The sequence below is a fragment of the Sorex araneus genome, chromosome 11 (assembly GCF_027595985.1).
Source record: "Sorex araneus isolate mSorAra2 chromosome 11, mSorAra2.pri, whole genome shotgun sequence".
Classification (NCBI taxonomy): Eukaryota; Metazoa; Chordata; class Mammalia; order Eulipotyphla; family Soricidae; genus Sorex; species Sorex araneus.
Window position 1 is genome coordinate 29,210,480 of NC_073312.1, and position 9,806 is coordinate 29,220,285.

The window sequence follows — 9,806 nt, forward strand, 5'->3', positions numbered from 1 at the left end:
TTGTGTCTGTGTGTGCTTGTGAGATTGTGTCGCTGTGTCAGTGTGTGTGTGTCGCTGTATCTGTTTGTGTATCACTGTCATTGTGTGTGCATATGAGTGTGTCACTGTCAATGTGGTGTGAGTGTCGTGTCAGCATGTACATGTGTGCCGCTGTGTCTCTGTGTGTGAGTGTGTCACTGTGTCAGTGTGTGTGTGTGTTACTGTGTCAGTGTGCGTGAGAGTCTGTCACTGTCAGTGTGTGCGTGTGAGTGTCATGTCAGCGTGTACGTGTGTGTCGCTGTGTCTGTGTATGTGAGAGTGTGTCACTGTGTCTGTGTGTGAGAGTGTGTCACTGTGTCAATGTGTGCGTGTGAGTGTCATGTCAGCGTGTACATGTGTCACTGTCTCTGTGTGTGTGAGAGCGTGTCACTGTGTCAGTGTGTGTGTGTGTCACTGTCAGCATGTGCGTGTGTCGTGTCAGTGTGTACGTGTGTGTCGCTGTGTCTCTGTGTGAGTGTGTATGTGTGTGTGTCACTGTGTCAGTGTGTGTGTGCCCGTGAGTGAATGTGGCAGCAGGTGCTGTTCCCCAGCCTGTTCTGTCTCCCGTGCCCCCCAGAGCAAGGCCCACGGGGTGCAGAAGAAGGCCTACCGCGTGCTGGAGGAGGTGTGCGCCAGCGAGCAGGGCCCAGGGGCGCGCTTCGTGCAGAGCCACCTGGACGACCTGAAGAAGACCCTGCTGGACTCTCTGCGGAGCACCTCCTCGCCCGCCAAGAGGGTGAGGGCCTGGGCGGCGGGGCACCCTCGGGGGTTGTAGGGTGGGGTGGCACGGAGGGCCTGACCGTCGTCCCCCACAGCCCCGTTTGAAGTGCCTCATCCACATCGTGAGGAAGCTCTCGGCCGAGCACGAGGACTTCATCGCCGCTCTCGTCCCGGAGGTGAGGTGTGCAGGGTGGGCGCGGTCAGGGTTTCGGGGACGTGTGGGGGCTGGTGGGCACCCCCAGCTCACAGGGCCACCTGGGCAGGTGATCCTGTGCACCAAGGAGGTGTCGGTGGGCGCACGCAAGAACGCCTTCGCCCTGCTGCTGGAGATGGGCCGAGCGTTCCTGCGCTTTGGCCAGAGCCAGGAGGGTGAGTCGGGGACCCTGCGGGCCGGGGTGGGGTGCTGCTCCCGGGGCTTCCCCATGACACCCGGACTCTGCCTTCAGAGGCGCTGCAGCGCTACCTGGTCCTGATCTACCCCGGCCTCGTGGGCGCCGTGACCATGGTCAGCTGCAGCATCCTGGCCCTCACCCACCTCCTCTTCGAGTTTAAAGGTGAGGAGAGTGCCCTGGATGGGAAAGGCTGAGAGTCTGGATGGAGCGGCCCCCGGGATGGAGCCGGCCCCGGGAGGAAGGGCCCCGCCTGGAGCCGTCCTGTGACTCTCGGCTCTGGGTCAGGGAGAGCAGCCCCGCCTCCCAGAGGGAGCCGAGACCGTCCCGGGCTCACGGGGCCCTCCAGGGATTCGTCCTTGGGATTCCGGGGGCTCTGACACTGCCCCTCTCTCCGCCCCAGGCCTGATGGGCACCGACACGGTGGAGCAGCTGCTACAGAACGTGTGTCTGCTCCTGGCCTCGCGCACCCGCGACGTGGTCAAGTCGGCGCTGGGCTTCATCAAGGTGGCCGCCGTGACCATGGATGTCACACACCTGGCCAAGCACGTGCAGCTGGTGGTGAGTGCCCTGTCCCTGCAGCCACGGCATCTCTATGGGGACATGTGGAGCCCCCTGGTCACACCTCTCGCCAGCCTTCTCCCCTGCAGCTCCTCCCCAAGGCGCAGGGCTCCGCAGGACACAGGCCAGTGGGCAGGAGCAGTCCCATGGCAGAGGGAGGGAAGGAGGCTTCCGGAGGGCCAGAGAGCAGCAGCGCTCAGGGCTCAGGCCTGGGCTCCCCCGGCAGCCTCTCCTCGTGTGTGTTTCGGGGAAGACGTCTCCTAAGGGCGCCGTGAGGTCTCGTGTAGGAAGCGTCAGATGCTGTTGCGTCTAGCTGTATGTGGTCCGGGACTATGTCATAGGGAGGGGTGAGGGCAGAGCCTCCCAAACTTTGGCCCGCCACCTCCCGTTTCTGAGAGAAAGTTACTCAGCCCCTGAAAATCCACCTGCTTTAAGAAGCTTCTGGACCACAGCTGGTGGTGCTCAGTGCCGGGGTCCCCTTCTGTATTCTCCAGCCTGCGGTGCTCTCTGCCCTCCCCCCCAATAAGCAGAAAGCACCTCCCCATTGCACCAGAGGCTGCTGCCACCTCCTGGACCACCCCAGTGCCCCCAGGGGTGGGGCTGCCCACTCGGGGCGTCAGTGGCCAGGGGGAAGATGTGGGCAGCTCCACCACGGAGGCCTGGTAGGGCGAGGGTGGAGGAGGAGCCCTCCGTGCCGCCCTGGTGGCAGTGAAGGACGGGGCAGGAGTGCCCACGCCCCGACAGCCTCGCCTAGATCCTGTGCCCTGCCCCTGCACCTAACCTGCCCCGCCACCCCCGTGCCCTGCTGGCAGATGGACGCCATCGGGAACCTCTCCGATGACATGAGGCGACACTTCCGCATGAAGCTCCGGAACCTGTTCACCAAGTTCATCCGGAAGTTTGGGTCTGTACAGCCGGGGAGTTCGGGGGACCGGGTGGGGGGACACGTGGGGGGGTTTCTGACCCTCCCGGAGCTGCAGAGGAGGGGCTGGGTCCAGCAGCCGACCCCGTGGCCTGGAGGCCCCTGCCCCTGGGTGCTTTGCCTTGCCAGCCCCTCCCGTACACCCCTCAGGTTTGAGCTGGTGAGGGGGCTGCTGCCTGTGGAGTACCACAAGGTGCTAGTGAACATCCGGAAAGCCGAGGCCCGGGCCAAGAGGCACCGCGCTCTGAACCAGGCCGCCCTGGACGAGGAGGAGGAGGACGAGGAGGAGCCGGCCCCGGGTAGAGGCGACAGGTGAGGCCTGGGCGGGATCCAGGCATCCTGCCCCCCTGACCCCCCCAGCCTGCAGCTGCCCCTGTCCCTGCCCCTCCGGGCACGCCCCAGCTCAGCCTTCTCCGTCACAGCATCGAGGAGATCCTGGCCGACTCGGAGGAGGAGGACACTGAGGAGGAGGACAGGAGTCAGGGCAGGGAGCAGCGGAAGCTGGCCCGCCAGAGGAGCCGGGCGTGGCTGAAGGAAGGGGGTGGCGACGAGCCCCTCAACTTCCTGGACCCCAAGGTGGCCCAGCGAGTCCTAGGTAAGCAGGGAATAGCCGCCCCAAAAGGAAACAGACCTGCCTTGTGAGGCGGCGGTGCAGGCTGGGGGTGCCAGTGGGCACTGCCCAGCACGGTAATGCGGCCAGGAGACTGGGACTGGCGTTTCACTGCCCTCCCCTCCTCCTGTTGCCCCAGCCACGAAGCCTGGGCTGGGCCGAGGCAAGAAGGACCACGGCTTCAAGGTGAGCGCCGACGGCCGGCTGATCATCCGGGAGGAGGAGGAGGAGGAGAGCGCCAGCAAGGTGGAAGAGGAGGAGGACATGAAAGGTGGGCCCCCCGCTCGGGGACACAGTGTCTGTAGGTCTGTTCACAGCCAGGCCCTCCTGAGTCCACTCAGGGGCCACCAGTTGGGAAATGGTCCAAGCAGCTAGAAGGCGCATTTGTGAAACTTCCTCAAACCGTGTTGACCACATTTAAGAAATCATCTGTTGCAACCAGCGACAGGCGGTGCACATACTAAACTTTCTAAGCGTGCTGCTTCCTCTTACCTCGTGTGACATTTGCTGCTGGTCCTTATTCTCTTACCCCCGTTTTTTCTCTTCCTTTTGGTTTTTGGGCAATACCCAGGGTTGTGCCGTGGCTAATTCAGGCTCTGAACCAGGTTGTGGCTCCCAGGAGTGCTTGGGGGACCGTGCAGTGTCAGGGATCCCTGGGATTTGGTCCCCAGCCTCCCGCAGCCGACCACATGCTTGCTCCAGCCCTGTGAGCTCTCTCCCTTGCGCCTTCTCTTTTTCTTTTTACTGTACAAACTTAGCAGATACTAGAAGCTCAGCGAAAGGCGGGGGGGAAACACCAGAGCTTTTCTGCCATGCCAGGAACCTTCCTCTGAGCTTTGCAGGGTGTCTTAAGTGCTCCTTCCTCCTCCCACTGCTCTGCATCTTAGAGCTTGGCGCTGACATTTCCCGCTCACGACCCCTTTTGCCCAAGAAATGTTTCCCTGACCCTGGGTTTATAGGTATTTAAAATAGATATGCTGGGCTGGACCGGTAGCTCTGTGTGCTGAGTGCATGCTTTGCGTAAGGGAGGCCCAGGTTCAATCCCAGCACCGCATGGCTCCCTGAGCACTGCTAGGAGTCACCCCTAAGCACTGGACCAAGAGGAAATAATCCTGAGCAGACCTGAGCGTGGCCCAAGCCCCTCCTCCCAAGCAAGGAGTTAGGGACCAGAGAGATGGAGTAGGGGTTGCGGTACTTGTCTGGCATGCGGCCCACCCTGTTCCACTCCCAGCAGCACATTCACAGTCCCCTGAGCATAGCCAGGAATGACTCTGAGCCCCTCTGGGTGTGGGCTCTGCAAAATCAGGGCCTCTTGGGTGCTCACGGGCCTCTCTCCCTTTTCACTCTAGGGGAGGACGAAGAGATGGCGGAGCTGATGGCGGACATGGGCGTCAGGAATGTGAGTCATTCTTGCTATGTGAGGGCCAGGCCTCAGCTGCTACGGCAGACCTTCCCCACTCGCATGCACACGCACATTCATCTCTCATGAGACACGCAGAATGCACACATCCTGCCACACACACACACACACACACACACACACACACACACACACACACACACACACACACGGGCACGCGCACACACACACACACACACTCACGGACACACAGATACACCTGCTCTCTCTGCACCCTGCTCTCCATACACACACACACACACACACACACACACACACACACACACGGGCACGCGCACACACACACACACACACTCACGGACACACAGATACACCTGCTCTCTCTGCACCCTGCTCTCCATACACACACACACACACACACACACACACACACACACACACACGACACACGGACACATGGACACACAGACACACGCCCTGCCCTACACACACACACACGGACACGGACACACAGACAAGACAGACACGCACCCTGCCCTCCTCACGTTCCGAGGGCCGGGGGGGGACACACACACAGACATACACACATGCACCCCTGCCCTGCTCCCCAACACTCAGAGGGGAACTGTACACAGCACAGGGGTTCGGTGTCCAGGCTGGCCAGCCCGCCTGGGCGGGGAGCAGAGCCTCCCCTCTCTGTGTGCGTCCCGGGGTCCAGCTGTGGCTGTGACTGGGGAGCAGTGTCCCGGGACAGGGCCTGGAGACCGCCTCTTCACTGCAGGTGGGACTGTCCCCGCCCTGGGCCACTTTCCCCATGGGGCCCCCACGCAGTCAGAGGGCAGAGGGGTCCAAGGATCCTCAGGAAATGCAGCTCACTGGGCTCGGGTGCGCGCGGGAGCCAGCCCCGCAGGCTCCTCCTGGGGTCAGGTGGGGTCAGGGGCTGGAGTGCTTAGGCGTGGGGTTCAGCCTGCTGCCAGCAGCCAGAGCAGGAGCTGACCTTGGGTGGGCAGCCCCGGAAATGGGGCTGGGCCCGAGCAGTGAGGACTCGGTGTGCAAAGACCCTGGGTGCGGTGGTGGTACCCCGTGGGGGAGCCCCGGGCTCCGCCTGGCTGCGCTCGGGGCATCTGCCCGGGCATGTGGACTCTTCTGGGTGTGGCCGTGCCCATGGGGAGGGTGTGGGGCTCTTGCCTGGCAGGGGTCCTTGGTACACGGGCTGACCCCAGGGCCTGACCCTCGATATAGTCAGAGCAGGGAACGGCGTTGGTGGGAGGCGAGCAGCCCGGGGAAGTCTGCAGAGAGCTGGGACCCCCATCCGGAGGGGCCAAGCTGAGGTCAGGTGCTCGGTCCTGGTTGGGGCCGCATTGGGGGGTGGTCAAGGGACTCACCCCACCAGCCTTGCAGGTGCCCGCCCACGTCTCCTCCCCTGGGCAGCGGTCAGGTGCTTGGCCGAGGCCTGTCTTGCCGCCCTAGCAGGGGTCACGCCCCTCCTTCCTCTCACTGGGAGGCTGGCCACGTCCCCTCGCCCACGTCTCTGCTCATCCCCTATAGAAGAAACACCCCAAGCGTCCGCGCCAGAAGGAGGCCGACGACGAGGACCTGGAGGTGCCCCCTCAGTACCAAGGTGAGGTGTCCACGCCACCTCTCAGTGGCAGGGCCTGTGGCAGTCAGCACCAGCAAAGAGGGGCCGATGGGTCCCCAGGGACAGGCCAAGAGGGTGGGACAAAGGAGAGCTGGAGGGTCAGCGTGGCCCGAAGCCTCCACTCTCCTGCAGAGCCCCTGGGCCTCGGTTCTCCCCACCCAGCCCAGCATCTGAGACGGCCTCCTCGGCGTGTCCTGGGGGTGGCAGGTGGAGGGCCTGCCCGGGGGGCTCCCCTACATGTTTGTCTGCACCCCAGACCAGTCGTCTCCCCAGAACGACTGCCCTCAGCACAGCCCGCGAGGCCACTGCCCTCCTTCCCCCTGGGCACCCCTCAGTCCCTCGCCACAGAGCCCCAGCTGTGTGGCTGGAGAGCTCGGGGCTCCTTCCTGGCTGTGGGGCTCAGCTGGCTGCCTCCGCCCCGGCTGGTGGTGCAGGAACCACTGGTACCACGAGATAGCTGAGGTCAGGGCCACTACCTCTCTTGGCCCGGCCGTGCTGTCCTCCGAGCTAGTTTCTCACCTATAAAAAACAGTTTCAGGGCCAGAGAGATAGTACTGCGGGGAAGGCACTTGCCTAGCGCCCAGCACCGAGGGAGGCCCCCCCCAGCCCCTGTGATGCCTGAGTAGGAGCCAGGAATAAGCCCTGAGCACTGATGGGTGTGGCCCAAACCTCCCATCCTCCCCACCACCCCCAGGAAAAAACCCGGCTTCCACTCGACTTTCCTCGCACTCAGAGAAAGCTGCCTCGGGGTCCTGGGGCTGCCGTGAAGCTCACGGGGGTCAGCCAGGGGTGCCTGTTTCACAGCTGAGGGTCAGGAGGCCCTCAGCAAGCCATGGGCCTGCAGAGCAAGAATCAGGAGAGTCAGAGATGGGGTGAAGAGCGCTCCAGGGCCAAGCGTTTCTCCCAGGCTGTGTTTGGAGAGTTTAGGGTGTTTCCTCTTGGTTCCCAGAGCCCTTGACAAATCATAGGGGGTTGGGGCCTGTCCCAGGAACCTCAGGTGTGTCCCAGCTCTCCAAGGTCGAGGCCCGTCGCCTCTCCCAGGAGGTGACCCTGGTGTGCCTGACCCCCGCCCTCTCTGTCTGACTAGCTGGAGGCTCTGGCATCCATCGCCCTGTGGCCAAGAAGGCAGTACCAGGAGCTGAGTACAAGGCCAAGGTATGGCCCCTGCGAGGGATGGGAGCCCCGAGGGAGGGCCCCGTCATGCTGGGTACTTTGCAGCGCCGGGCGGGAGCAGCCAGAGGAAGGCGACCCTGGGTCTCATTGACAGCCAAAGTTGGGTCTTGCTGGTGGCCTTCTGGGTCCCCGGGAGCACTTTGGCTCCATTTTAGCCAAGAATGAAGGAAAGGAAGGTGTGGGGCCTTGAAGTTTGGGGTGGGGTGGGAGAGAACCCCACACTCCCCTGACTCTCTCTCTGGGTGAGCAGAAGGCGAAGGGGGACATAAAGAAGAAAGGCCGACTGGACCCCTATGCCTACATCCCCCTCAACAGAACCAAGCTGAACCGAAGGTCAGTGTGCGCGGTGGCAGGCATGGCCCGGGCAGCCCCGGTGGGAGTTAGGGGCGGGGGGCTTCCCGACATTCCAGTTTGCAAGTCTCTTGCAGTGTCTTTTCACTTTTTATCTGTTTTGTTTTTTTATTCTTGCATTTTATCACCTATCTGCACCTAGTTCCTATCTATATGTACTATCGGCTTTAGCTGTGTTTTTGTAAGATTTTTTTGGTTCTGGCAGTCAAACCCAGAACCTCACACATAGCGGGCAAGTGCTCTATCTCTAAATCACATCTCAGCCCTCTGAATTGCTTTTTTATTTGTTTGTTTGGGGGCCATACCCAGAGGGGCTCAGGGCTTCTGGCTCTACACTCAGGGATCACTCCTGGTGGTGCTCGAGGGACCATATGTGGTGCCAGGGGTTAAACCCAGCTCAGTCATGTGCAAGGCAGGCATCCTACCCTTTTATATCACTGAGTCAATATCCCTCTTCCCAGCCCCTCCTCCCCTCCCATTGCTTTTTCTTCCTTTTTTTTTTTTTTGCTTTTTGTGTCACACTCAGCAATGCTCCGGAGTTACTCTCGGCGGTGCTCGGGTATTACTTCTGGGATGCTGGGGATATTGAACTTGGGTTGGCCTTGTGCAAGGCAAATGCCCTGCCCGCTTGACTATAATTGCTCCAGCCTCCCTGCCACTCCCTCCTCCACCCATTGCTTTTTCAGGCATGATGGTGGGTGGAGGTGGGAAAGTAGTACAGGGTTAAGGTGCTTCTTTTTTTTTTTTGCTTTTGGGTTACACCCAGCAATGCCCAGGGGTTACTCCTGGCTCTGTGCTCAGGAATTACTCCTGGCAGTGCTGGGGGACCATATGGGATGCTGAGAATTGAACCCGGGTCGGTCGCATGCAAGGCAAATGCCCTATCCACTATGCTATCGCTCCAGCCCCTAGGGTGCTTCTTAAATCAGCTGACACGAGTTCAGTTCCCGGCACCACTGACAGATCTGGGCACCACCAAGAGGGGTCCCTGCACACAGGGCCAGGATACCCCTGCGCCCCGACGGGTGTGGCCCCAAAGTAAGCACAGTGGCAAGGCCTGAGCGAAAGCTCAGCAGGCTCCGGCACGTGCTTCCCGTGCAGGAGGCCAGGTCTCAGCCCTGGCGCCACATGGTCCCTCGAGCACTGCCAAGAGCAACTTTCTAATGGCTCCAGGAACTGGGACCCGGAGGCCAGGCGTAGTCCCTGAGCAGTGCTGAACGTGGCCTCCGAGCCAAAAAGAAGCCATCCATGCCGGCGCGGGTTCTGCCCCGCTCACGCCCTGCCTGTCCTCCTGCCACTCTGACTTCCTGAGAGGCGGGAGGCCTGTCGTCGGCCAGCGCAAGCCTCCCGCTGCTTCCCCTGTGCAGGAAGAAGATGAAGCTGCAAGGCCAGTTCAAGGGCCTGGTGAGAGCCACCCAGCGCGGGTCCCAAGTGGGCCACAAGCTGCGCAGGAAGGAGCGCCGGAAGGAGCACCGGCCCTGAGGCCCAGGGTCCCCACGGCTGCCCCGAGGCCCATGCCGACGGTCCCCCCTCTTCCCTGCACTGCTCAGCACCAGCCCCGGATGCTCGGGGCACCCGCAGGACGAGGAGCAGAGACTGCCTGGGATGAGGACCCGCCCTGGAGTGGCCTCCGGATTGTTGGGAAGCCCTCGGGAGACGGGAGTGTGGGGACTCTGCTCCCAGCCCCGAGGGCCGCGGCCACCCAGACTGTCTTCCGGCCTCAGCTGCCGGGAGCCGCCTGCCCTCCGCGGCTGTGGTCCAGATGTGTGAGATCTGCTGTCGTGTGCGGACTGAATAAACCTGCGCCTCCAAACAGGAGCCGTGGCTTGGGGCTGGAGCGCCTGCTTTGTGTACGGGAGTCCCGGGTTAGGTCCACACCGCTGGGCCCCCCAAGCATCATTGCGATCCCCCCCAAAAACACCAATAGAGCCAGAGAAATGGCATGCCAGGACGGGCGCTTGCCTTGCCAAGGTTTTGATCCTTGGCACCACATATCGGCCCCCGAGCCCCCCACCAGGAGTGATCCCTGAGCACCAAGGCAAGAGAAGCCCTGACCTGTACCA

General features: G+C 62.1%; 1 protein-coding gene across 1 annotated transcript in view; it reads left to right on the plus strand.

Annotated features, from left to right (window-relative positions):
- The window catches only part of RRP12 (ribosomal RNA processing 12 homolog), a 29,590-nt gene extending 20,029 nt beyond the window's left edge, over window positions 1-9,561 (plus strand). The window contains exons 21-34 of the mRNA XM_055119400.1: window positions 596-754; window positions 834-914; window positions 1,002-1,107; window positions 1,185-1,292; window positions 1,531-1,688; window positions 2,501-2,592; window positions 2,761-2,922; window positions 3,033-3,205; window positions 3,360-3,491; window positions 4,570-4,619; window positions 6,129-6,201; window positions 7,307-7,374; window positions 7,643-7,725; window positions 9,111-9,561. Of these exons, the coding sequence (XP_054975375.1) occupies window positions 596-754; window positions 834-914; window positions 1,002-1,107; window positions 1,185-1,292; window positions 1,531-1,688; window positions 2,501-2,592; window positions 2,761-2,922; window positions 3,033-3,205; window positions 3,360-3,491; window positions 4,570-4,619; window positions 6,129-6,201; window positions 7,307-7,374; window positions 7,643-7,725; window positions 9,111-9,225 (1,560 nt within the window). The 3' untranslated portion in view covers window positions 9,226-9,561. The remainder of the gene's footprint in view (window positions 1-595; window positions 755-833; window positions 915-1,001; window positions 1,108-1,184; window positions 1,293-1,530; window positions 1,689-2,500; window positions 2,593-2,760; window positions 2,923-3,032; window positions 3,206-3,359; window positions 3,492-4,569; window positions 4,620-6,128; window positions 6,202-7,306; window positions 7,375-7,642; window positions 7,726-9,110) is intronic.
- Window positions 9,562-9,806: the final 245 nt, after the last annotated feature.